Here is a 24,409-nt window from a genome sequence, read left to right as displayed (position 1 = left end):
TAAAAGAATACTAGAATCATCTATTGTCACTTACCACTACAGCAAATAAGTTGTATTTTGGATTTTTCCGAAAAAGTGGATATATATAAGGAGACAAATCCAGGTTAGTTAAAAGATAGTAGATGTCGGTTTTTTGAGCAGTGTATATATACATATATAGCATTCTGTATAACTGCCAGTCTGACATTGTCCCCAAATATGGAATGTATTAATTCCCAATTCTCTCCATCTTCACCATTGGCAATTGATGCTACTATATGCTCTTTCTCCCACACGTTTTAAAGAAGGCATTTTTAAAAAATGGGTCTCTCTGGGATTCAAAACTTTCAGGCTGTTGTGGTTCAGCCTGGGACCCCTCCGGGAATGGCTGATTTGCTGTCGGTGTCTGAGTCGGTGTCTGAGGCTGAGGACCAGGAGGGGCAGACTGACGAAGAAGCTGAATCCCAGGCTGAAGATGAAGGACAGCCAGAGTTCCACCAGGGGGAGCTCTCCCCAGCAAGCAGCCTGGATTCCCTGGGGGAGGATGCTAGTGACTTCATAGATATGCGACAGAGGAGAGCTAACGAGAGAAGAACGCAGTTGGCTAGGTATTACCAGCATTAGTGGTTGCAGCTGGGTTTGGGTGTGGTGCTCTTGGGAAAGGATAAAAGGTGGCCCCACCCTTCCTGGCTTGTGGAGTTTTATCTTGGAGATTCGTGAGACCTGTCTGTGAACTTTGGTGGCTACAATCCTGGTTTGTGCCTTGGACTCTTGAAACCTTGGGGGGGGGTGCCAGCAAGAAGCTTTTGGAATTGACTGGACATCAGGACCCTGTTGTAAAGTATTGTAACCTGTCTGCTGTGAAGACAGGTCTTCCTTTATGCTTATTTTTTCCTGCTATAAATTACTTTTGGATTTTACCAGAGTGTCTGGCTGTTTTTTCAGTGGGTGTGGAGGTCTGGGAAAACCCAGACAGAACACAGGCCTTGGTGTTTTCAGTAGGATTTGGATGTGACATTTTCTGTCCTGACATTTAAGGGAGCTTTAGAGACAGGTGCTGGTCTATCTTTGCTCCCTTGCTAATAGCAGGCATGCTATCCATGGTATGGCAGTGGGGCGTGGGGGGAGGGACCCCTTGTCTAATGTTACATCATTACGTTTTCAGTTACAGAAAGATGGCAGAGTTTGGAAAATCAAGTTTCGATGAGGAGGAACCGAAATGCATCACAATCATTTGACTGTAAGAAGAAATGATGGATCCTTAACAGAAAAGGCAAGTATTCTTTTTTTCAGAACGTAATTCCTCACTTTAAAAAAGGATGCAAATCTTTCAAGCGAAGCTGCTTAAAAGTGCTGCTTCTGCATTTTGTACAATGTAGTTGTTCCCAGTGCATAATTTTTTCCCCTTAAGATCTCATTGCTGATAGAGTGAAATAGTTTAAAAACAATATAAACATAGAGTTTTTGTTCTCTTTTTTCTTTATAGTGTGATAAAGTTAGAAGTGTTATTTTCTATATTTTGTTTTTTGAATAAGTATTTGATATTTTATAGATAAAGAAATTTAATTAACATACAGAATATAGAGTTAAACTTAACAAGATTATAATGTACAAGTGTGACATTTCTGTATTGATCTGACTATAGTTAGGTTTTTGTTTTCTGTATCAGTTAGACTTCTACGACAAGCAGAGCAATGGTAGCTCCTTAAATGTTTAATGTGGTTTGTTTTTGTTTGTCTTTTGAAAAACAATAGAAAAAAAATTATTTTTTTTAAAGATCTCATTGCTGATCAATTTCAATTAGGGGCAATTGAACAGCTAAGTTTTCTTTACAATGCTCCATACAAACAAACATATTTTCCCATAAGCCCGTCGGAGATACAGTGATACCTCATCTTACAAACTTAATTGGTTCCAGGGTGAGGTTCTTAAGGTGAAAAGTTTGTAAGACAAAACAATGTTTCCCATAGGAATCAATGGAATAGCGATTAATGCGTGCAAGCCCAAAATTCACCCCTTTTGCCAGCCGAAGTGCCCGTTTTTGTGCTGCTGGGATTTCCCTGAGGCTCCCCTCCATGGGAAATCCCACCTCCGGATTTCTGTGTTTTTGTGATGCTGCAGGGGAATCCCAGCAGGGGAATCCCAGCATCGCAAAAATGAGCGCTTCGCTGGCAACAGAAGGGAGCATCAGTGAAATCGCAGCATCGCAAAAATCCCAACATCGCAGCATCGCAAAAACACCGAAGTCCTCGAAACCCCACTTCTGGACCTCTGTGTTTTTGTGATGCTGTGATTTCACTGAGGCTCCCCTCGCTGGGAAACCCCACCTCCAGACTTCCGTTGCCAGTGAAGCACCTGTTTTTGCACTGCTGGGATTCCCCTGCAGCATCATAAAAACACGGAAGTCCGGAGGTGGGTTTTCCCATGGAGGGGAGCCTCAGGGGAATCCCAGCAGCGCAAAAACAGGTGCTTTGCTGGCAACAGAAGTCTAGAGGTGGGGCATCTCAGCGGCGGCGGTGGGTTTGTAAGGTGAAAATAGTTTGTAAGAAGAGGCAAAAAAATCTTAAACCCCGGGTTTGTATCATGAAAAGTTTGCATGATGAGGCGTTTGTAAGACGAGATATCACTGTATTTTGAAACCTCCTCGGTGTTTATGTTTAATAAATTGAACTGAAACAAATGCTTGGCTTTATACTATATAATGGCATTTAGTGGTTTCTCTGATGGCCTTTATTTATAGGAACAACCTTTATTTACATTTATTTATTTGTTGGTTTGTCAAAAATGTATAGGATATTAGTTTGTATAAATATAAGATAACTAAAAAGTAATGATAAAAGAAGGACAGTAGGACAGGGATGGTAGGCATAATGGTGCGCTTATGCACGCCCCTTAAAGACCTCTTAGGAATGGGATGAATTCTACAGTAAACAGTCTAAGGTTAAAATTTGGGGGGTTTGGGGAAGAAACCAGAGTCAGGTTGCGCATTGACCACTCTGTTGCTGAAGTCGTATTTCCTGCAGTCGAGTTTAGAACGGTTTATATTTAGTTTATGTTGTGGTTGGATCTATTACATGCTTGTGTATTTATTTATTTTATTTATTTATTTTGTCCAATACACAATGAGGGTTTTAGTGGGTATATATCTATACACACATAGTAAAATACATGATGAAGGTTATAGAGGAGATACTCATAGTAAAGTATATCTAAGAAATAATAGAAAAGAAGGTATAGTAATAGAACATATCAATGAAAGAATAGAAGAAGAGATATAGGAATAGAAGAAAGGTATAGGAGATATAGAAGAGCAATAGGACAGGGGATGGAAGGCACTCTAGTGCACTTGTACTCGCCCCTTACTGACCTCTTAGGAATCTGGATAGGTCAACCGTAAATAAGGGTAAAGTGTTGGGGGTTTGGGGATGACACTATGGAGTCCGGTAATGAGTTCCACGCTTCGACAACTCGGTTACTGAAGTCATATTTTTTACAGTCAAGTTTGGAGCGGTTAATATTAAGTTTAAATCTGTTGTGTGCTCTTGTGTTGTTGTGGTTGAAGCTGAAGTAGTCGCCGACAGGCAGGACGTTGCAGCATATGATGTTGTGGGCAATACTTAGATCTTGTTTAAGGCGTCTTAGTTCTAAACTTTCTAGGCCCAGGATTGAAAGTCTAGTCTCGTAGGGTATTCTATTTCGAGTGGAGGAGTGAAGGGCTCTTCTGGTGAAGTATCTTTGGACATTTTCAAGGGTGTTAATGTCTGAGATGCAATATGGGTTCCAAGCAGATGAGCTGTATTGGAGGATGGGTCTGGCAAAAGTTTTGTAAGCTCTGGTAAGTAGTGTGAGATTGCCAGAGCAGAAGCTACGCAGGATTAGGTTTACAACTCTTGAAGCCTTCTTGGCTATATTGTTGCAGTGGGCTTTGGCAGTTTTGGCAGTTTTACCATTGAAGGTGAAGTACTCATTAATAGGAGGGACATAGAGGGCTACTGGAAAAAAGAAGAAGGAAATTTTGCTGTTTAAAACCTGCTTTAAAGATTTATATTGGTGGATTCTGTACCTTGTTGCTGTTATTTACTCTTATTGGCTTTCCCCCCTGCTTGGTCTGAGAAGCGACAGGAATTCTATGAGGCTGCAATCAAACATCTCAGTCCTCTGTCTTTCTCACACTAAGTTGTATACAACTTAGTCAGGAGGAAAAGTTGACCATGTGCTTTCCTTGCAGCCCTTAACAGCAAGTAAATTTTTGAGGTGCCCCCATAGATTACATTGGCTTAGAATTGGTAAGCTGATTTTCTATCATTCTGAAAGAGAAAAGCTACCAAATGGTGTGTTTTTTAAAGGAAAGGAAATTAATCCAAAAAAGAAAAAGAAAGGAAGGAAAGAAAGAAAGAAAGATAGAAAGAAAGAAAGAAAGAAAGAAAGAAAGAAAGAAAGAAAGAAAGAAAGAAAGAAAAGAGGCTAAAAATACAAAATCCGTCTGCATATATGATAGAACTTCACCTACATAATATCATTGTCCCAACCCAGCAACTTCTGGCTATCAGGAAATTAATTGGGGTTTCTGCGTTATTGTTATTTTTTGGTTCGGTTCTTTATTACCTGTTTCCTAGGCATCTAATTCTTCCATGGTGCATCCTGATAACTTCAAAGTACATCTACGCATTTTTCTTGACAAAAGAATGGAAGTGGGTTGACATTAGGTAGATTCAAACTAAATTTAAACCACTCCAAACTAAAACTGCAGAAAATACGACTTCAGCAATAGAGTGATCAATGCCTGGAATTCACTACCTGACTCTGTGGTTTCTTCCCCCAACCCCAAAATTTTTAGTTGACCTGTAGACAACCTAAGTCTACCGTCTCTATCCTACTGTCCTATTGTCTTCTTTTATCATTACTTTCTATGTTATGTTTATATAATCTACTATCCTATACTGTACTTGGTTGACAAATAAATAAATAAGATAAAATAAGATGATAAGATAAGATAAAATAAAATAAGATAAGATTAAGATAAGATAAGATAAAGTAAAATAAATATCTCTAGCTCTCACTATTTCCAGTCTCGTTGGATTTCCATGGGATTGTGCAGAACGCAGCCGCAAGAGCCACCGTGGGGCTTCCAAGATTCGCCCATGTGTCTTCAACACTCCGTGGCTTGCATTGGCTGCCGATCATTTTCCGGTCACAATTCAAAGTGTTGGTCATGACCTTTAAAGCCCTACATGGCATTGGACCAGATTACCTCCGGAACTGCCTGCTACCGCACAAATCCCAGCGACCGATAAGGTCCCACAGAGTCGGCCTTCTCCGGGTCCTGTCGACTAAACAATGTCATTTGGTGGACCCCAGGGGAAGAGCCTTCTCTGTGGCGGCCCCGGCCCTCTGGAACCAACCCCCCCGGAGATTAGAATTGCCCCCACCCTCCCTGTCTTTCGTAAACTACTCAAGACTCATTTATGCCACCAGGCATGGGGGAGTTGAGATATTCCTTCCCCCTAGGCCATTACAAGTTATGCATGGTATGTTTGTGTGTATGTTTGGTTTTTATAAATAAGGGTTTTTAGCTGTTTTATTATTGGATTGTCACATGCTGCTTTTATCATTGTTGTTAGCCGCCCCGAGTCTACGGAGAGGGGCGGCATACAAATCCAATAAATTATTATTATTATTATTATTATTATTATTATTATTATTATTATTATTATCTCCTGAATATGAGTCAACTTGAACCTTCTTTGCTTTTTGAGACCTTAAGCATAAAGGTCTATTGCATGTTGTAGTTTTCCATTGCATGTAGTACTTTTATTATTGTTTTTAACAGAAAAGAGGGAGGCAGCACGCAAGACCTTTTCTTCGCCTGTTGACTTAGCGTCCAATAGTCCTTCTCTGTCATGGACTCTCCATTGAAAAAAAATGAGCCCGACAGTCCCAGATTTTATCATTTGGAACTTTATGACTCCCTGGAAGATTTATTCCCCGAGGAACCATTCCGAAGGCGAGATCTGTCTCCGCATGAAAAGAGGGCAGCACAAGATGCAGACAAGCAACCTCAGTTGGCATACCGGGACCAACAACATAAAGACCACGCAAGAGAATATAATGAGAAGAGCGACAATGGCGTTCTTGAGGATAAGGAGGCAAGCAGAGAGTCCTACCAAGAGAAAGAACTATATTGCATTACTTGCTGCGTTCCGGTGACACCCTTCGATAGCAAGAATAATGACCATCGAGAGCATGAAGTCATGTCTCTTGCGGCGGTGGTGGAAATTGCAAAGGTGAGGACCACGTAAAGGCCATCCAGGTAGAAAGCACAAAACATTTAGAAACATAGAAGATTGACGGCAAAAAAAGACCTCCTGGTCCATCTAGTCTGCCCTTCCTGTATTTTATCTTAGGATGGATATATGTTTATCCCAGGTGTGTTTCAATTCAGTTCCTGTGGATTTACCAACCACGTCTGCTGGAAGTTTGTTCCAAGCATCTACTACTCTTTCAGTCAAATAATATTTTCTCACGTGGCTTCTGATCTTTCCCCCAACCAACCTCAGATTGTGCCCCCTTGTTAATAGGAAAGTATTCACTTTCCTATTAAAAACACTTCCCTCCCAAACCTTATTGAACCCTTTAACATATTTAAATGTTTCGATCATGTCCTCCCTTTCCCTTCTGTCCTCCAGACTATACAGATTGAGGTCATTGTCTTTCCTGATAAGTTTTATGCTTAAGACTTTCCACCATTTTTGTAGCCCGTCTTTTGACCTGTTTAATTTTATCAAAAAATCCCAAAACATTCTCCAAATAAAAAAGCCAAAAAAAAAAAGAGATGGCGACCACATGCATACTGCCAGAAACTTGGTTTTTGCACCTGTGTTAAAAAAAAAAGCAGAAAAATTTATTAAAAAAGAAATTAAAAAATTTTGAAAAAAAAAGATGGCAGCCTCCATGCACTGGTACCGACTGAACTGGTTTCATGATGTCATTGTGATGTCACCAGCAAGTCGCTACCAGTTTAGTCGAACCACCTCTTATTTGGCTAGGCTGCAAGATACTTAACCCCTTTTTGTTTTGAAAGGATGCGCTGCAGAAAAATATTGGCCGGTTAGAAGACCAAATCGCTCACCTGGAGAGTTTTGCCAGCCACTTGGAGGAAATTTTTATTACTGTAGAGGTAAGAGGCTCTCATGAGCTACGTTCATGATTCTAAGTGAACTGGAAAGGCAGGTCCACCCTTTAAGGTCTATCCCAACCTCTTGCCATCTCATGCATGGACATCCTGGGTCTAGAAAGCTTAGAACTACGGCGCCTAAAACACGATTTAAGTATTGCCCACAAAATCATATGCTGCAACGTCCTACCAGTCAATGACTACTTCAGCTTCAACCGCAATCACACAAGAGCACGCAACAGATTCAAACTTAATATTAACCGCTCCAAACTTGACTGTAAAAAATATGACTTTAACAATCGAGTTGTCGAAGCGTGGAACTCATTACCGGACTCAATTGTGTCAACCCCTAACCTCCAACATTTCTCCCTTAGACTATCCACGATTGACCTCTCCAGGTTCCTAAGAGGTCAGTAAGGGGCGTACATAAGTGCACAGGTGTGCCTTTCATCCCCTGTCCAATTGTCTTTCCTTTATCTCATATATCATATATATTTTCTTCCTTTCATATATCTTCTCCTCTATTTTTACATATTATCTTTATATATATTACTCCATGTCTATTCTCTTCCATATGTATTGTGTATTGGACAAATGAATAAATAAAATAAATGTTTGGTAAATCAGAGAGTTCAAATTTAGGTTCTCCAACTGTCCAAAATGTGTCGTTGTGATACATCGCAGGTTAAAATGTCACAAGTAGAAGCAGAGATGGCTTAAGCGCAGCCTAGAATTGTGTTGGCTTTTTTGGCAGCTGCTGGACAGTTTGATTTCACAGAAGTTTGATTTACTTGGAGTTATATTGTGTTGTTTAAGTGTTCCCTTTATTTTACTTTTTGAGCAGTCTATATTAAAGTATAAAATATTTCCTTCCAGGAGAATTTTACCAGGCAGCAGCAAAACTTTGAGAAGCGATACGATGACATAATACAGATCCTTGAGCAGCGATACGAAGAAAATATGCAGGCTTTGGGAGAGGAGAAGAAAGAAAAATTGGAAGCTTTGTACAAAGAACTGGTCAACTGTGGAGAGAACCTGGATACTTGCAAAGATCTGATGGAGACCATCGAAAATCTTGACCAGGGTGAAAAAAAAATAGAAGCCCTCAAGGTACAGGGTAGAAAGAAGAACGTCTTTGTTCCTTATAAATAGTGCTGGGGGTGGAGATTTGGTTTGAATTGAGCAAGTAGATTGGGTGGCTATATTTTAATGATTTGATTGGTTGGTGGAATCACATTTAGTTGAAGGATTGACATGGTGATGATTATGATATGTTTTTTTGTTTAAGGCTGGTTTCCAAATTTCTGGTAGGCGGGACATGTCATCACGTTTATTCATGCTGAGGGGGTGTTTTTCTATCTCTATGGCTTCCATGATTATTCTTTTATATACGTGTTCTGTTTTGGAAAGTAATTTAGTTTTTTCAAAGGACATGAAATTGACTTTGACACAAATTGACACAAATATATATATTTGTTTTCGTAGATAATCATGGAAGCCATAGAGATAGAAAAACACCCCCTCTGTATGTTTGAGAACTACTGATATAAAGGAAGCCCAGAAGATAACATTGGTGATGTTAGGAGTAGACTTGTTTGGTTAATAATAATAATAATAATAATAATAATAATAATAATAATAATAATAACAACAACAACAACAACAACTCAGTTATAAGAATAAAAATATATTAGTACCTCTATATTTCACCACTACTTTGTTCAACATATTAGGATATACACTGCTCAAAAAAAAATAAAGGGAACACTTAAACAACACACTATAACTCCAAGTCAATCAAACTTCTGTGAAATCAAACTGTCTCCTTAGGAAGCAACACTGGTTGACAATCAATTTCACCAGCTGTTGTGCACATTCAACTTTGCACAGAACAAAGTATCCAATGAGAATATTTCATTCATTTGGATCTAGGATGTGTTCTTTGAGTGTTCCATTTTTTTGAGCAGTATACTTTTGAGGAAAGATGCATAGGACTTTACCATGAGAATAACAGCAATTTTAATAGGGAAAAAAAAGGCAGTGCATCATTATTACACGTGTGTGTGTGTGTGTGTGTGTGTGTGTACACAGCTATGTACATACATTTATTAGTGGAATCACCAATTTCTCTTTCTTCAACAGACTGCGGTTGCAACAATTCACAGGTAATGCCGAAATATATATTTTAAAGAGCCTTCCGGAGTGCAAACAGCAACACAATGGCGAAACGGAACTTGGAAGTTTGCACTTCTTACTTGGGATTTTAATACAGTCTTTTCTGAATGTTATTTTTGTAAATGGATTCTGTATAGAATTGGAAGGGTGCCATCCATGCATTAAATATATAATAATAATTATTTATTATTATTATTATTTATTAGATTTGTATGCCGCCCCTCTCCGTAGACTCGGGGCGGCTCACAACAACAACAACAAAGACAATGTAAGAACAAATCTAATAATTTAAAAAGCATTAAAAACCCCATTATTAAAATGCAAGCATACACACAAACATACCATGTGTAAACTGTATAGGCCCGGGGTAGAAGTCTCAGTTCCCCCATGCCTGACGGCAGAGATGGGTCTTAAGAACTTTACGAAAAGCAAGGAGGGTGGGGGCAGTTCTGATCTCCGGGGGGAGCTGGTTCCAGAAGGTCGGGGCCGCCACAGAGAAGGCTCTTCTCCTGGGTCCTGCCAAACGACCTTGTTTAGTCGACGGGACCCGGAGAAGGCCAACTCTGTGGGACCTAACCGGTCGCTGGGATTCGTGCGGCAGAAGGCGGTCCAGAGATATTCTGCTCCGATGCCATGAAGTAGAAATATTTGGGAATAGCAACAATCTCAACATAGGCTATCTAATTGATTGATTGATTGATTGGATTTATATGCCGCCCCTCTCCGTGGACTTGGGGCGGCTTACAACAGTTCAATAAAAATACAATATATAAAACGCTCCTAAATCCAATTAACAGAAATAATTAATTTAAAATATTTTTAAAAGATAAACATTTAGAAGTCAAACATTCAGAAACATACTGCAGCATTCTACACACATACTGGCTAATGCTGGGGTTTTTGTGTGTGTGTCATTTTCAGAGTACATACCTTCTTGAAAAAGGATGTGAGTGTAGACCTGTCGACTCCAGCAGAATTTGAAAACCAAGTTATTCATTTCTCAGACATTCAGGAACTAATGGAATCTATTAGCTCTTTCCCAAGTAAGTCCATTCTGTGCATGCGCGGAAGCATCCCAGGCAGGTGGGCGGAGCATCCTGGGTGGGTGGGTGGAGCCTCTCATCGCCGGTGCTACTGGTTCTTGGATTCGGGCCAAACCAGGAGCAACCCACTGCTAGTTGAATTGGAAGCTGGTGACTTTATTTCTTAAACAATGTTCTTTAAATGCATAGTTTAGAATATTCAAACTTCTCCAGAGAAGAAACAGATGCAAATATATCATTATATAAATTGTTCTGTCGGGCTCTCTGGTAGACTCCTCCTAAAAATTCACAGGTACAAATTTCAGACACACACACGTTTGAAAATTCAAAACAATGTTCTTTATAATGAAAAGTCACTTAAACCAAGCCCTCTTTTTGTATAGCAAAGAGCACTTGTCTCCAAACAAACTGGTAATTTGTACAAGTCCCTTATCAGTTCTGTGATACTTAGCTTGCAGACTGCAATTCACAGTCCTTCTTCTTTCACAAAGTGAAACACACTTTGCTCTGGTTTAGTTTCAAAGCGGGGGAAAATCAGCACACAAAAGGTCAAAGTCAGCAAAGCAGTCACGAAACACAACGATCAGATAATCCTCCACAATGGCCAAACCCACACACTGCTCTTTATAGCAGCCTCACTAATTAACACAGCCCCACCCAACCACAGGTGGCCTCATTTTCTTTTATAATAATCTCTCAGTTGTTGTTGCCTATGCATCGCTCTCCGCATGCGTGGCTGTATCATTAACTCTTGTTCCGAATCCAAGGAGGAGCTAGAGAATTGATCTCCTTCTGAGCTGTCTGCCACACTCTCCTCCTCCCTGTCACTCATCTCTTCTTGGTCAGAGGAACCTTCATCAGCAGATTCCACCGGGGGCAAAACAGGCCTGCAGCATGTGGACGTCTCCCCCACATCCACAGTCCTTGGGGCAGGAGCTGGGCCAGAGCTAACCACAACATAAATGGAGAAGTTTCTTCTGTGTGAGAGGCTACTGGAGAATTTATATTATGGTAGCTCTAGCTTCATACATCCAGGACTTATGTCATTCTTGACATCCGGACCCTCCATCAATTGTCAAAAATAAAAAAGAAAAGACAAGATCACCATAAAAGGAAACCCCCATGCGCTTAGTTGGCTGCGGAATTCTATCAGACAAGGAAATGAATGTCAAGCCACAATAGGTTTTTGAGGATTCAATGGAAGCCATGCTTTAAAAAGTAGGGTTGGCCAACCAAGTAGCTCTGTCCAAGCAAAAAGTAGACTTGGTCAAGAAAAACCAAGTAGGTCTGGTCAAGACAAGGAAAAAATGATTTTGTTTAATGGACACTGAACTTGGATGAAACATAATGAAAGAGTTGAGTTGAGTAGAGTGGAGTGGAGTAGAGTAGAACGAGTAGAGTAAAATGGGGCTTGCAGATAACATAATGGAAGAGTAGAGTAGAGTGGAGTAGAGTGGAACGAGTAGAGTAAAATGGGACTTGCAGATAACATAATGAAAGAGTTGAGTAGACTAGAGTGGAGTAGAGTAGAGTGGAACGAGTAGAGTAAAATGGGGCTTGCAGGTAACATAACGGAAGATTAGAATAGAATGAGTAGAGTAGAGTAAAATGGGGCTTGTATAAAACTTCCATTATGTTTCATACAAGCCCCATTTCACTCTACTCTACTCATTCTATGCTACTCTACTCTTCCATTATGTTACCTGCAAGCCCCATTTTACTCTACTCGTAAAGTAAGTAGGTAATTTTACCTACTTGAGTAGAGTAGAGCAGAGTAGAGTAGAATGGGATGGGTAGAGTGGAATGGAATGGAGTGGAATACAGTACAATGTAATTTATTTATTTATTAATCAAATTTGTATGCCGCCCCTCTCCGTAGACTCGGGGCGGCTAACAACAGTAATAAAACAATATAAACAAATCTAATATTTAATGTAATGCAATGCAATGCAAAACAACACAACACCTAAGATTCCTAGCTTTCAAAATGCATTTCTCACAGATGCTCCTGGAAGTCAAATTGATCTTGGTTGAAAAAGAAGTCCATCTTCATGGTTAAACTCCATCTTAGTACATCCCGCAGTTTCCCCCAAGGAAGAAATGTACCAAACTCGTTTTCTGTCCCCTTTTGCAAAAAAAATCTTAAAACTGATTTCTCCCTTTCTGCTTGCAGTGGTTACACCTCCTTGTGCGCCAGTGATGAACGCTCAAGATCCCAACTCAGCTACGGGGACATCTGTGAAAGTTTGCTGGAGTTTTTTCTCGGAAGATATTGTGGAAAGCTACCAACTCTATTACAAGCGAGTGAGCAATGATAGCTCAAGCCAGGAGGAAGAAGGTAAAGCCAGATCAGGTAGAATGGGGTGGGGGAACCGAATCTCTAACTAAACTCTTAATCACAACTTCCACCTGGAAGTAGATTTGGCAAGACAGAAAGGTGTTCTGTCTGGGTCCCTCCAGCAAACACCAACCCAAAAAGAGAATCCAGACACACTGGTAAAAATCAAAGGCAGTTTATAGAATTCAAAGCAAACACAGGTAACAAAAAATGTCCTTACAAACAGGAACACGCTGGAACTTCAAAGATGTTTCACGAAGGCCATGAAGTAAAACAGGATTCTTGCTGTCAAAAACAATGCTGGAGATAACAAACATACACCTCCCCCAAGTCTTCCAGTCTTCTAGGCCACAAGCCAAGATCAGAGACGCCGAGAAGCAAAGCAGGGTCACAGGACTTCCAGTTGATAACGCTTCACATGGCTAAAAGGGCTGGCCTGCCTTTTAAACCCTGCTGAGGAGAACCACACCCAAACCCAACTGTTGCCAATTCAGTGATGCCAATACCTTTCTAATTGGTCCCGTCTCTGAGCTGCACGTCGCTGTCTCATGTCAATTATAGCCTGTGCTTCCTCATCCAATGAGGCCAGGCTACTGGCTGCGGAGAGGGCCCTCCCCGGGGCTCTCAGGCTGCTCCCCCTCATCCTCTTCCTGACTTTCCTCTCCCCCATCTGCCTGGTCCTCCCCCTCCTGTTCACTGTCCTCCTCCTCCGGGCCTGGATCCAGCAGGGACGCAGCCGGTCCCTGAGGAGCCTCAGGCTGAATCACAACAGAAAGGATGGTGGCTTTTCCACCTTGGCAAACTGCTGATTTTAATCCCGATTTTATCTGCTGTTTTTCTTCTAAGCATCATGATTGCTCTAATTAGTATGGTAGAAGTTTAATAAATGTTATTCCCCCCCCCCCCCCCCAGGCTATTAAATCTTTATAATGTGAGCTCTGGGAATTAGCAAAAAGTTTTTATCCCGGAGCTAGAAACATAGAAGATTGACGGCAGAAAAAACCCTCATGGTCCATCTAGTCTGCCCTTATGCTATTTCCTGTATTTTAAACTGGTTGAACGGGTCCAAAGATGGGCTACAAGAATGGTGGAAGGTCTTAAGTATAAAATGTATCAGGAAAGACTTAACGAACTCAATCTGTATAGTCTGGAGGACAGAAGGAAAAGGGGGGACATGATCGAAACATTTAAATATGTGAAAGGGTTAAATAAGGTCCAGGAGGGAAGTGTTTTTAATAGGAAAGTGAACACAAGAACAAGGGGACACAATCTGAAGTTAGTTGGGGGAAAGATCAAAAGCAACATGAGAAAATATTATTTTACTGAAAGAGTAGTAGATCCTTGGAACAAACTTCCAGCAGACATGGTTGGTAAATCCACAGTAACTGAATTTAAACATGCCTGGGATAAACATATATCCATCCTAAGATAAAATACAGGAAATAGTATAAGGGCAGACTAGATGGACCAGGAGGTCTTTTTCTGCCGTCAGTCTTCTATGTTTCTATGTTTATCTTTAAGAATCTGCCCCTTAAATCTTTTTGCTTTCCAATTGCAGAGTTTAAGATAAATGTGAAAGAAACCTACTGCACAGTTGCTCAACTGGTGCCCAACACACAATACGAATTTTGGGTAAAGGCAGTTAACCGAGCTGGGGTCAGCTCAGAGAGCGAAAGAGCCGTGTATATGACAGGTAATTGGCTTCTGATATTATGTTTTGCTTTAAGAAAATGATAACTAAATAAATAATGATAAATAAATGATAGTATGCCCATGTTACACCAACACTCCGCACATTGTAGAGAATAGATATTTAGTAATATAACTAAAGAAACAATAGAAGAAAAGATATAATAGTATAGGTGAACAAATTTGAAAGGAAGAAAAGATAAATGAGATAAGGAGAGACAATTGGACAGGGGATGGAAGGCACACTGGTGCACTTATGCACGCCCCTTACTGACCTCTAAGGAACTTGGAGAGGTCAATCGTGGATAGTCTAAGGGAAAAATGTTGGGGGTTAGGGGCTGACACTACTGAGTCAGGTAATGAGTTCCATGCTTCGACAACTCGGTTAACAAAACAAAAAAAATCAGATTTCATTCTTTAATGCTTCAAAAGACTCTTGTACGATCTACGTTTTCAGCTCCTTTGCCGCCTGTTATCAAAGCGAAGGCAATTCAGAGCTGCGAATACTCTGCACTGGTGCGATGGGAATGTGGAAATATTAATCCCGTGGAATCCTACACTGTTGAATTATCTAAGGTGGATGCAGGAGATGGAGGCGAAATTCTCACTGAGTAAGTTGCACAGGGTTTGATCTGTGTGTATAGTAGCATATCATGCATTCATGGTCATATTCGGTGATACACTGGATCTTTTTAGTAGAATCATACTTGGGTACAAGCTTAAGAAGCAACATTTACTCAACCCTGCTGAAAGCTTTGAGACTGCAGGTTAAAGGGAGCACGAAGGAAATATTCAATCCTAGAACTCCTTTTGCCCGTGATCATTTTCCAAAATGTTGCAGTTGCCCAGTAGGGATCAGCATTATAATGTGAAATCTAGCATCTTTGGAATGTGAGCAGGAAGAACATACCAAATTATAGACAAAATAGGATTTTTTTTCAGTGGTTTTGGCTACCAACAACATGACTGCTTCCTTCCTTCCTTCCTTCCTTCCTTCCTTCTTTCCTTCCCTTCCTTCCTTCCTTCCTTCCCTCCCTTCCCTTCCTTCCTTCCTTCCCTCCCTCCCTTCCCTTCCTTCCTTCCTTCCCTTCCTTCCCTCCCTCCCTCTCTCCCTTCCCTTCCTTCCCTCCCTCCCTTCCCTTCCTTCCCTTCCTTCCTTCCTTCCTTCCCTTCCCTTCCTTCCTTCCCTCCCTCCCTCCTTCCTTCCCTCCCTCCCTCCCTTCCTTCCCTCCCTCCCTCCCTTCCTTTCCTTCCTTCCCTTCCTTCCTTCCTTCCTTCCCTCCCTCCCTACCTCCCTTCCTTCCTTCCCTTTCTCCCTCTTTCTTTCCTTCCCTCCCTCCCTCCTCCCTCTTTCCCTCCTTCCTTCCTTCCTGCTCTCCCTCCTTCCTTCTTTCTTTCCTTTCTTTCTTTCTTCCTTCTTTCTTTCCTCCTTTCCTTCCTGCCCTTCCTTCCCGCTTCTTTCCTTCCTTCTTCTTCCTTCCCTCCTTTCTTTCTTTCTTTCTTTCTTTCTTCTTTCTTTTATTTTTCTGTCTGCAAACACACATAGAATATTCATTTGTATTTATTGTTACTAAGAGAAATCAATTATTTCCTGGAAAAGGAAGAAAGGAATGTAAGGAGAGCTGGGAGAGGAGGACCTAACTCCCTCCCACTATTTCCTTGGTACTTTGTTTTTCTCTGGTCAGGGTCATAATCCCTTGGTCAATTTCACAGATAGTAGGTTCCTTATTATGCTGTGATGTTTCAACTATGCACAGGGATGGTCATCTTACCCCAGGAAGCAATCAACTGATAGAAGTTTTCAAAGGATCACCCAAAAACCAATTCCTTCTTTCAAATCAGCATTATAATGTGAAATCTAGCATCTTTGGAATGTGAGCAGGTTCGCCTGGTGCCCAGGTTTGCCTGGTGCACCAGTTGCGGCCCTATCTGGACCGAGACTCACTGCTCACAGTCACTCATGCCCTCATCACCTCGAGGTTCGACTACTGTAATGCTCTCTACATGGGGCTACCTTTGAAAAGTGTTCGGAAACTCCAGATCGTGCAGAATGCAGCTGCAAGAGCAGTCATGGGCTTACCTAGGTATGCCCATGTTTCACCAACACTCTGCAGTCTTCATTGGTTGCCGATCAATTTCCGGTCACAATTCAAAGTGTTGGTTATGACCTTTAAAGCACTTCATGGCACTGGACCAGAATATCTCTGAGACCGCCTGCTGCCGCACGAATCCCAGCAACCGATTAGGTCCCACAGAGTGGGCCTTCTCCGGGTCCCGTCAACTAAACAATGTTGGTTGGCGGGGCCCAGGGGAAGAGCCTTCTCTGTGGTAACCCCGACCCTCTGGAACCAACTCCCCCCGGAGATTAGAACTGCCCCTACTCTCCTTGCCTTTCGTAAGCTCCTTAAGACCCACCTTTGTCGTCAGGCATGGGGGAACTGAGACATCTCCCCCGGGCATATACAATTTATGAATGGTATGTCTGTATGTATGTTTGTTTAAAAAATGGGGTTTTTAAAATATTTTTAAACTGTAATTTAGATTTGTTGTAAATTGTTTCACTTTGTTGTGAGCCGCCCCGAGTCTGCGGAGAGGGGCGGCATACAAATCTAAATAATAAATAATAATAAATAAATAAATGTGACGCTAGGCACTTTTTTCCCCTCCACTGTTTCCCCCAACACCCAGATCTGTGGTTGGAATTCCAAACTGCGAGGCACTGATTCAGCTCGAGCCAAAACAAAGTTATCTTCTGTTTGTGAAGGCCCTCAACATAGGAGGATCGAGCGAGAGGAGTGAGCCAGCTTCTATCCTTAGCACAGGTAATAAGGATGTGCACTTAGCACGTACACTTTGGAAAATGGTGGCATACTTTGCTTCTAGTAGTGCTTTTTAAAAATTATTTTACTTCATTTCCAAAAATAACAGAAGGGGTGTGTGTGTCGAGAGATGGTTGATCCTTCACCTAGGCAGAAAAAACCCTGGACACACATACAACCTGGGAGAAACCCCTCTTAGCAGTAGTGACTGGGAAAGAGACCTCGGAGTCTTGGTTTATGTTTATGTTTATTTATGTTTGTTTATGTTTATTTAGATTTGTATGCCGCCCCTCTCCGCAGACTCGGGGCGGCTCACAACAAAGTGAAAAACAATTTACAACAAATCTAAATTTCTACTAAAAACATTTTAAAAACCGCATTTTCTAAACACACATACATACACACATACCATTCATAAATTGTATATGCCCGGGGGAGATGTCTTAGTTCCCCCATGCCTGATGACACAGGTGGGTCTTAAGGAGCTTACAAAAGGCAAGGAGAGTAGGGGCAGTTCTAATCTCCGGGGGGAGTTGGTTCCAGAGGGCCGGGGCCGCCACAGAGAAGGCTCTTCCCCTGGGGCCCGCCAACCGACATTGTTTAGTTGACGGGACCCGGAGAAGGCCCACTCTGTGGGACCTAATCGGTCGCTGGGATTTGTGCGGCAGCAGGCGGTCTCTGAGATATTCTGGCCCAGTGCCATGAAGGGCTTTAAAGGTCATAACCAACACTTTGAATTGTGACCAGAAGTTGTTCGGCAACCAATGCAGACTGCGGAGTGTTGGTGAAACATGGGCATACCTAGGTAGGCCCATGACTGCTCTCGCAGCTGCATTCTGCACGATCTGAAGTTTCCGAACACTTTTCAAAGGTAGCCCCATGTAGAGACCATTACAGTAGTCGAACCTCGAGGTGATGAGGGCATGAGTGACTGTGAGCAGTGAGTCCCGGTCCAGATAGGGCCGCAACTGGTGCACCAGGCGAACCTGGGCAAACGCCCCCCTCGCCACAGCTGAAAGATGGTTCTCTAATTGGTGGACAATCAACTAAACATGAGCCAACAATGTGCAGCAGCAGCTAAAAAAGCCAACACAATCCTAAGCTGCATCAACAGGGGAATACACTCCAAGACCAGGGAAGTCTTAATACCACTCTACTACACCCTGGTCCGACCACACCTGGAGTACTGTATTCAGTTCTGGTCACCACACTTCAAAAGAGACATTGAAACTCTGGAGAAGGTGCAAAAAAGAGCAACCAAGATGATTAAGGGATTGGAAACCAAGACTTACGAAGAGAGACTGAGAGAACTGGGCATGGATAGCCTAGAGAAAAGGAGGGCCAGAGCGGACATGATAGCAGTCTACAAGTATACGAGGGGATGTCACAGAGAGGAGGGGATCACTTTATTCTTCAGGGCACCAGAGGGCCGGATGAGGAACAACGGCTGGAAGCTGACCAAGGAGAGATTCAACATGGAGATAAGGAGGAACTTCCTGATGGTCAGAACGATCAACCAATGGAACAACCTACCAGCAGATGTTGTGAACTCCAACACTCTGGACATTTTTAAGAGAAGATTGAACTGCCACTTGACTGGTGTACTATAGGGTTCCTGCTTGGGCAGGGGGTTGAACTCGATGGCCGTCATGGTCCCTTTCAACTCTAACAATAAATAAATGAATGAATGAATGAATGAATGAATGAATGAATGAATGAATGAATGAATGAATGGTTTAGGGCTGGGGCCAGCAATCTTAAACACTCAAAAATCCACAAAGGTCCTAACCAGAAGACCGGTTCCTTCACCATAGAGTCTTCTCCTAAACCCTAAACAATGAATAAAAGCTTTGCTTTAAAAAAAAAGTTGATTGGGATGAAGATGTTCTCTCTGGCCAGATCAATTACACTGGGGCACAGCAATTTTGTTGTCTAAAATCTGTGACTTGTTTTTAATTAAACTTTGGGCCCTGGATCCAAAAATAACTACAGTTTTTGTCTATCACGTCAACTTTTTAAGCTACAGGATACCCTCAAAATTCATACAAATTGTGCATATAAAGGAAAGGAAAGTAAAAACTTACCAAATATACTGTTTACAAAGAATAATGTTATTCATACAAAGGCTATAATAGTTACTACAAGTTATTGTGTTCATACAAATAGTTGTTTTTTAATTGAACAGTAATTATACATATTAAGGTAAAAAAAATTCGCTTAGAGCTTTTTCTGGAGTGTTTAATATGTGGACATTCTCGCTTGATGCTCTAACAATAGTCAGCCATGCTATGTACATCCCATCTACCTGGATACCATGCCTCCATGACCTTCAAATCTTGGTGGAATCGGTCACCCTGCTCATCCCTGACTGCACCAAGATTTTCCAGGAAGTTAGCAAGAAGGCTATGTAAAAAATGCAATTTGATGCTTATGTTGCCTAATTAACTATATTATATGTTCTGTCGGGCTCTCTGGTAGACTTCTCCCAAAAATTCACAGGTACAAATTTCAGACACACACACGTTTGAAAATTCAAAACAATGTTCTTTATAATGAAAAGTCACTTAAACCAAGCCCTCTTTTGGTATAGCTAAGAGCACTGGTCTCCAAACAAACTGGTAATTTGTACAAGTCCCTTATCAGTTCCGTGATACTTAGCTTGCAGCTGTGAGGTAATTCACAGTCCTTCTTCTTTCACAAAGTGAAACACACTTTGCCCTGGTTTAGTTTCAAAGCGGGGAAAAAGCAGCACACAAAAAGTCCAAGGCAGTAAAGCAGTCACGAAACACAACGATCAGATAATCCTCCACAATGGCCAAACCCACAGGCTGCTCTTTATAGCAGCCTCACTAATTACCACAGCCCCATCCAACCACAGGTGGCCTCATTTTCTTTGATAATAATCTCTCAGTTGTTGCTGCCTAGGCATCGCTCTCCGCATGTGTGGCTGTGTCATTAACTCTTGTTCTGAATCCAAGGAGGAGCTAGATAATTGATCTCCCTCTGAGCTGTCTGCCCCACTCTCCTCCTCCCTGTCACTCATGTCTTCTTGGTCAGAGGAGCCTTCATCATCAGATTCCACTGGGGGAAAAACAGGCCTGCAGCATGTGGATGTCTCCCCCACATCCACAGTCCTTGGGGCAGGAGCAGGGCCAGAGCTAACCACAACAAAAACCCTATTATATTTAAAACCAAACAACACATACAATTTGATGCTCGTGTTGCCCAATTAACTATATTATATATATAAAGTATAGAGAGAAAAACTTGATGTGGTAGAAGAAAATTAATTACAGTTTTGAAACCAGCTTGCCTAATTAACTATACAAAAGCTCAAAAATCAAACTCAACAGAAGTTGCGTTACAAATTGTTTCCCAGTGTTATCAGGAATAAAGACCCAATAATACTCTGATTCGGAAGCAATCACAAGCAAAGGCTATTTTATCAAACAAAAGTTTCTAATACAAAGGTGAATGCAAAGGAATTTGATGCTGGCTGCATTATCGGCAAATCTGGGATGCCAGCCAGAATAAAGTCATAAATCTCCAATACAGACGTCTCTGCTTTGACTAATTACTCACACAGTCTGGGGATATTTTTCAAAATATCAAAAGTCAAAATCAGGAATCAAGATCCAGGGGAATAGGAATAGCCCCCAGGCTCTGCTCTCCATTGCTGAACGTTGTTTTTCAACACCTACTTTTCCCATCAGCCTGTCTTATATATTGCCAGGGCGTGGCCAAATGTGCCATAGAGATATTCAACACCAATGACCCCTTCTAGAGAGATATTCTTGTCTGGATCTCATCCTCCTTACTCTTGCATCTAATTCTTCCTTCCTGCCTGCCCTTTCTCCCTGTTTCTTTCTTTCTTTCTTTCTTTCTTTCTTTCTTTCTTCCCTTCCTTCCTTCCTTCCCTCCCTCTTTCCTAAGAGGGGTTCCTGATCCTCCATGTCCCCACCCTCTGACTCAGAAAATACCCTAACTGGGGATTGTATAGCCTCTTGTGGTCCTTCAGTCCCTGATTCCTCCCCATTTTCTCTCTCTCAGACTCTGGTGGCAAGAATACTGGCCTACGATGCCATTCCTCCCCCGTCTCCTGGTCCTCAAAATCCATGACCAGCTGAGCCGGATGTGGACCACCCACAACAGAGGGCGGTGGGATTCTGTAAAGGGGGGAACTTCTGACCACATGGAGCAGTAAATGAGTTCAAGCAAATTCACAGAGCTGAATAAGTCCAACGAGATTTCATTTCTCCTACAGGAACTGTATTTACCCTCAACGAAAAGACAGCCCATCCTTTGCTGTCCATCCTGGAAGATGGGTTGACATTGGTCTGCCCCAAAGCCAAGAGTGCCCAAAGTGACCTAACCTTTAGTGAAGACGGTTTTACAAGGTTTGGATCCTTTATGCCTCACCTGCATTCTTTAATCCTGTTTTATTGCTTTGTGATCCTTTCTTTAAAAAGGATCTCTGAAAAAATACTTTGGACGGTGTTAAAACTGCTTGCAACAGCTCACGGGAAAAGGTGAAAAACAGTCGTAGGGGTTGAATTTTGGAACTTCTGATTCTGACTTAAGATACTGCATCTGTAAATTAAAGGTGCAGCAAAAATATACTCTTAACCCCCCCCCCAAAGTAATGATTATAATTGACAATAACTTTGATACTCCTACTTACGATATTGTTAGCCATTCAGAGTCCTTTTGGAATGAGCATTATATAAATGCAATAAATAAATACAAATTGAAAGTTGACCCATATTCATTCTCTATCTCTCTATCTCTTTCTCTCTCTCTCTCTCTCTCTCTTTCTCACTTTCTCTCTTTCTCACTTTCTCTCTCTCTCTCTTTCTCACTATCTCTCTCTTTCTCACTTTCTCTCTTTCTTTCTCACTTTCTCACTTACTTTCTCTCTCTCTTTCTCACTTTCTCACTTACTTTCTCTCTCTCTTTCTCACTTTCTCTCTTTCTCTCACTTTTTCTCTTTCTCTTTCTCTCTCTCTCTTTCTCACTTTCTCTCTCTCTTTCTCACTTTCTCTCTTTCTCTCTCACTTTTTTCTCTCTCTCTCTCTCTCACTTTCTCACTCTCTCTCTCACTCACTCACTTTCTCTCTCTTTCTCTCTCTTTCTCACTTTCTCATTCTATCTCTCACTCACTCACTTTCTCTCTCTTTCTCTCTCTCTCTTTTTCACTTTCTCTCTCTTTTTTCTCTCTCTTTCTCACTCTCTCGTTCTCTTTCTCATTTTCCCTCTCTCTCTCTCTCACTCTCTTTCTCACTTTCTCTCTCTCTCTTTTGTTCTCTTTCTCACTTTTTGCAGATCCATTGCTATACTGGGATACCCCATCCCATTTCGAGGAATACATTACTGGGAGGTCGATGTTGATGAGAATACTGAATATTGCATTGGGGTGGCTTTTGAAAATGTCCCAAGAGATGATCACTTGGGCGAAAACCACTCCTCCTGGTGTATGAAGCACACCACTACTTCCTCCAGGTACAGCTTAATCACAACCCTTGTGATGACGTTGCAACCAAGATTTTACTCTTATGTTCTGTGGCTTTCCTAAACAGTTGAGGGCACGGAGGTCCATATCAAGAACTACTCTTCTACTCCAACCCCCTGCTCAGGCAGGAAACCTTACAATACTTCAGACAGATGGTTATCCAACATCTGCTTAAAAACTTCCAGTGTTGGGGCATTCACAACTTCTGGAGGCAAGCTGTTCCACTGATCAACCATTCTGACTGTCAGAAATTTTCTCATTTCCAAGTTGCTTCTCTCCTTGCTTAGTTTCCCCCCATTGCTTCTTGTTCTACCCTCGGGTGCTTTAGAGAATAAGTTCCTTCATATGTTTTAGCCTCCAGTCCCCTAATCATCTTTGTCGCCCTTCTCTGCACTTTTCCTAGAGTCTCAACATTCTTTTTGCATTGTGGCGACCAAAACTGAATGCATGCATGCATGCATGAATGAATGAATGAATGAATGAATGAATGAATGAATGAATGCATGAATGAATGCATGAATGAATGCATGAATGAATGAATGCATGAATGAATGCATGAATGAATGCATGAATGCATGAATGCATGCATGAATGCATGCATGAATGCATGAATGCATGAATGAATGAATGAATGAATGAATGAATGAATGAATGAATGAATGAATGAATGAATGAATGAATGAATTCCATGATTTAAAAAAGCTTCTGATCTGGAAATTCTCTTTCTCCTTACGCAGGCACCTCTATGAATTTCTCAACGATGGGATGACACCGGACATCAAGATCACAGTTCCTCCCCAGAGGGTCGGCCTTTTGCTCGACTACGATGAGGGGACGCTCTCATTTTTTAACGCTGATCTCGCGCAACACTTGCACACCTTCCAAAGCAACTTTCGAGAATTTGTGTGTCCCTGTTTTGCGGTGGAAGACGTCGGTGTGCTCAGGATTCGAAACGGCATCACAGGACCTCCACAAGTTGCCGTGTGATGGGGGGGGGAGCAGGATGGCATTCTTAATACGCCACTGCATCCCACATCGCAGTCTTTTCTCCCACAGGTTGTCTGTATTACTTCTTTATTTATTTGGTGAGCGTGGGAGACAAAACCATATTGTTCATAAAGTAAATTCTGTTGAATACTTGAAAATGTGTTTATTATTTATTTATTTATTGCTAGAGTTGAAAGGGACCATGAAGGCCATCGAGTTCAACCCCCTGCCCAAGCAGGAACCCTATAGTACACCAGTCAAGTGGCAGTTCAATCTTCTCTTAAAAATGTCCAGTGTTGGAGTTCACAACGTCCGCTGGTAGGTTGTTCCATTGGTTGATCGCTCTGATCATCAGGAAGTTCCTCCTTATCTCCATGTTGAATCTCTCCTTGGTTAGCTTCCAGCCGTTGTTCCTCGTCCGGCCCTCTGGTGCCTCTCTGTGACATCCCCTCGTATACTTGTAGACTGCTATCATGTCCGCTCTGGCCCTCCTTTTCTCTAGGCTATCCATGCCCAGTTCCCTCAGTCTCTCTTCGTAAGTTTTGGTTTCCAATCCGTTAATCATCTTGGTTGCTCTTTTTTGCACCTTCTCCAGAGTTTCAATGTCTCTTTTGAAGTGTGGTGACCAGAACTGAATACCGTACTCCAGGTGTGGTCGGACCAGAGCGTAGTAGAGTGGTATTAAGACTTCCCTGG

The 24,409-nt window shown here is 41.8% G+C and overlaps 1 protein-coding gene across 3 annotated transcripts; it reads left to right on the top strand.

Moving 5' to 3' along the window:
- Positions 1-518: 518 nt before the first annotated feature.
- FSD2 (fibronectin type III and SPRY domain containing 2) lies at positions 519-23,871 on the top strand. 3 transcript variants are annotated; one of them, XM_070763581.1, is made up of 14 exons: positions 519-587; positions 1,145-1,252; positions 5,810-6,263; positions 7,061-7,156; positions 8,030-8,263; positions 9,296-9,318; positions 10,250-10,371; positions 12,545-12,709; positions 14,268-14,402; positions 14,856-15,009; positions 17,087-17,220; positions 21,482-21,614; positions 22,540-22,716; positions 23,464-23,871. In XM_070763581.1, exons 3-14 carry the CDS (start codon positions 5,880-5,882, stop codon positions 23,711-23,713), a joined length of 2,007 nt encoding a protein of 668 aa, XP_070619682.1. In that variant the 5' UTR covers positions 519-587; positions 1,145-1,252; positions 5,810-5,879; the 3' UTR covers positions 23,714-23,871. The 3 variants fall into 3 exon arrangements, with proteins under 3 accessions (XP_070619682.1, XP_070619681.1, XP_070619683.1); XM_070763580.1 differs by lacking the exon at positions 519-587 and having other exon boundaries at positions 1,166-1,252; positions 12,545-12,724; XM_070763582.1 differs by lacking the exons at positions 519-587; positions 21,482-21,614 and having other exon boundaries at positions 1,166-1,252; positions 12,545-12,724; positions 23,464-23,542.
- The last annotated feature ends 538 nt before the right edge of the window (positions 23,872-24,409 follow it).

The sequence above is a fragment of the Erythrolamprus reginae genome, chromosome 10, assembly GCF_031021105.1.
Source record: "Erythrolamprus reginae isolate rEryReg1 chromosome 10, rEryReg1.hap1, whole genome shotgun sequence".
In the NCBI taxonomy this organism is placed as follows: Eukaryota; Metazoa; Chordata; class Lepidosauria; order Squamata; family Dipsadidae; genus Erythrolamprus; species Erythrolamprus reginae.
This window is presented reverse-complemented; position numbering and strand designations above follow the sequence as displayed.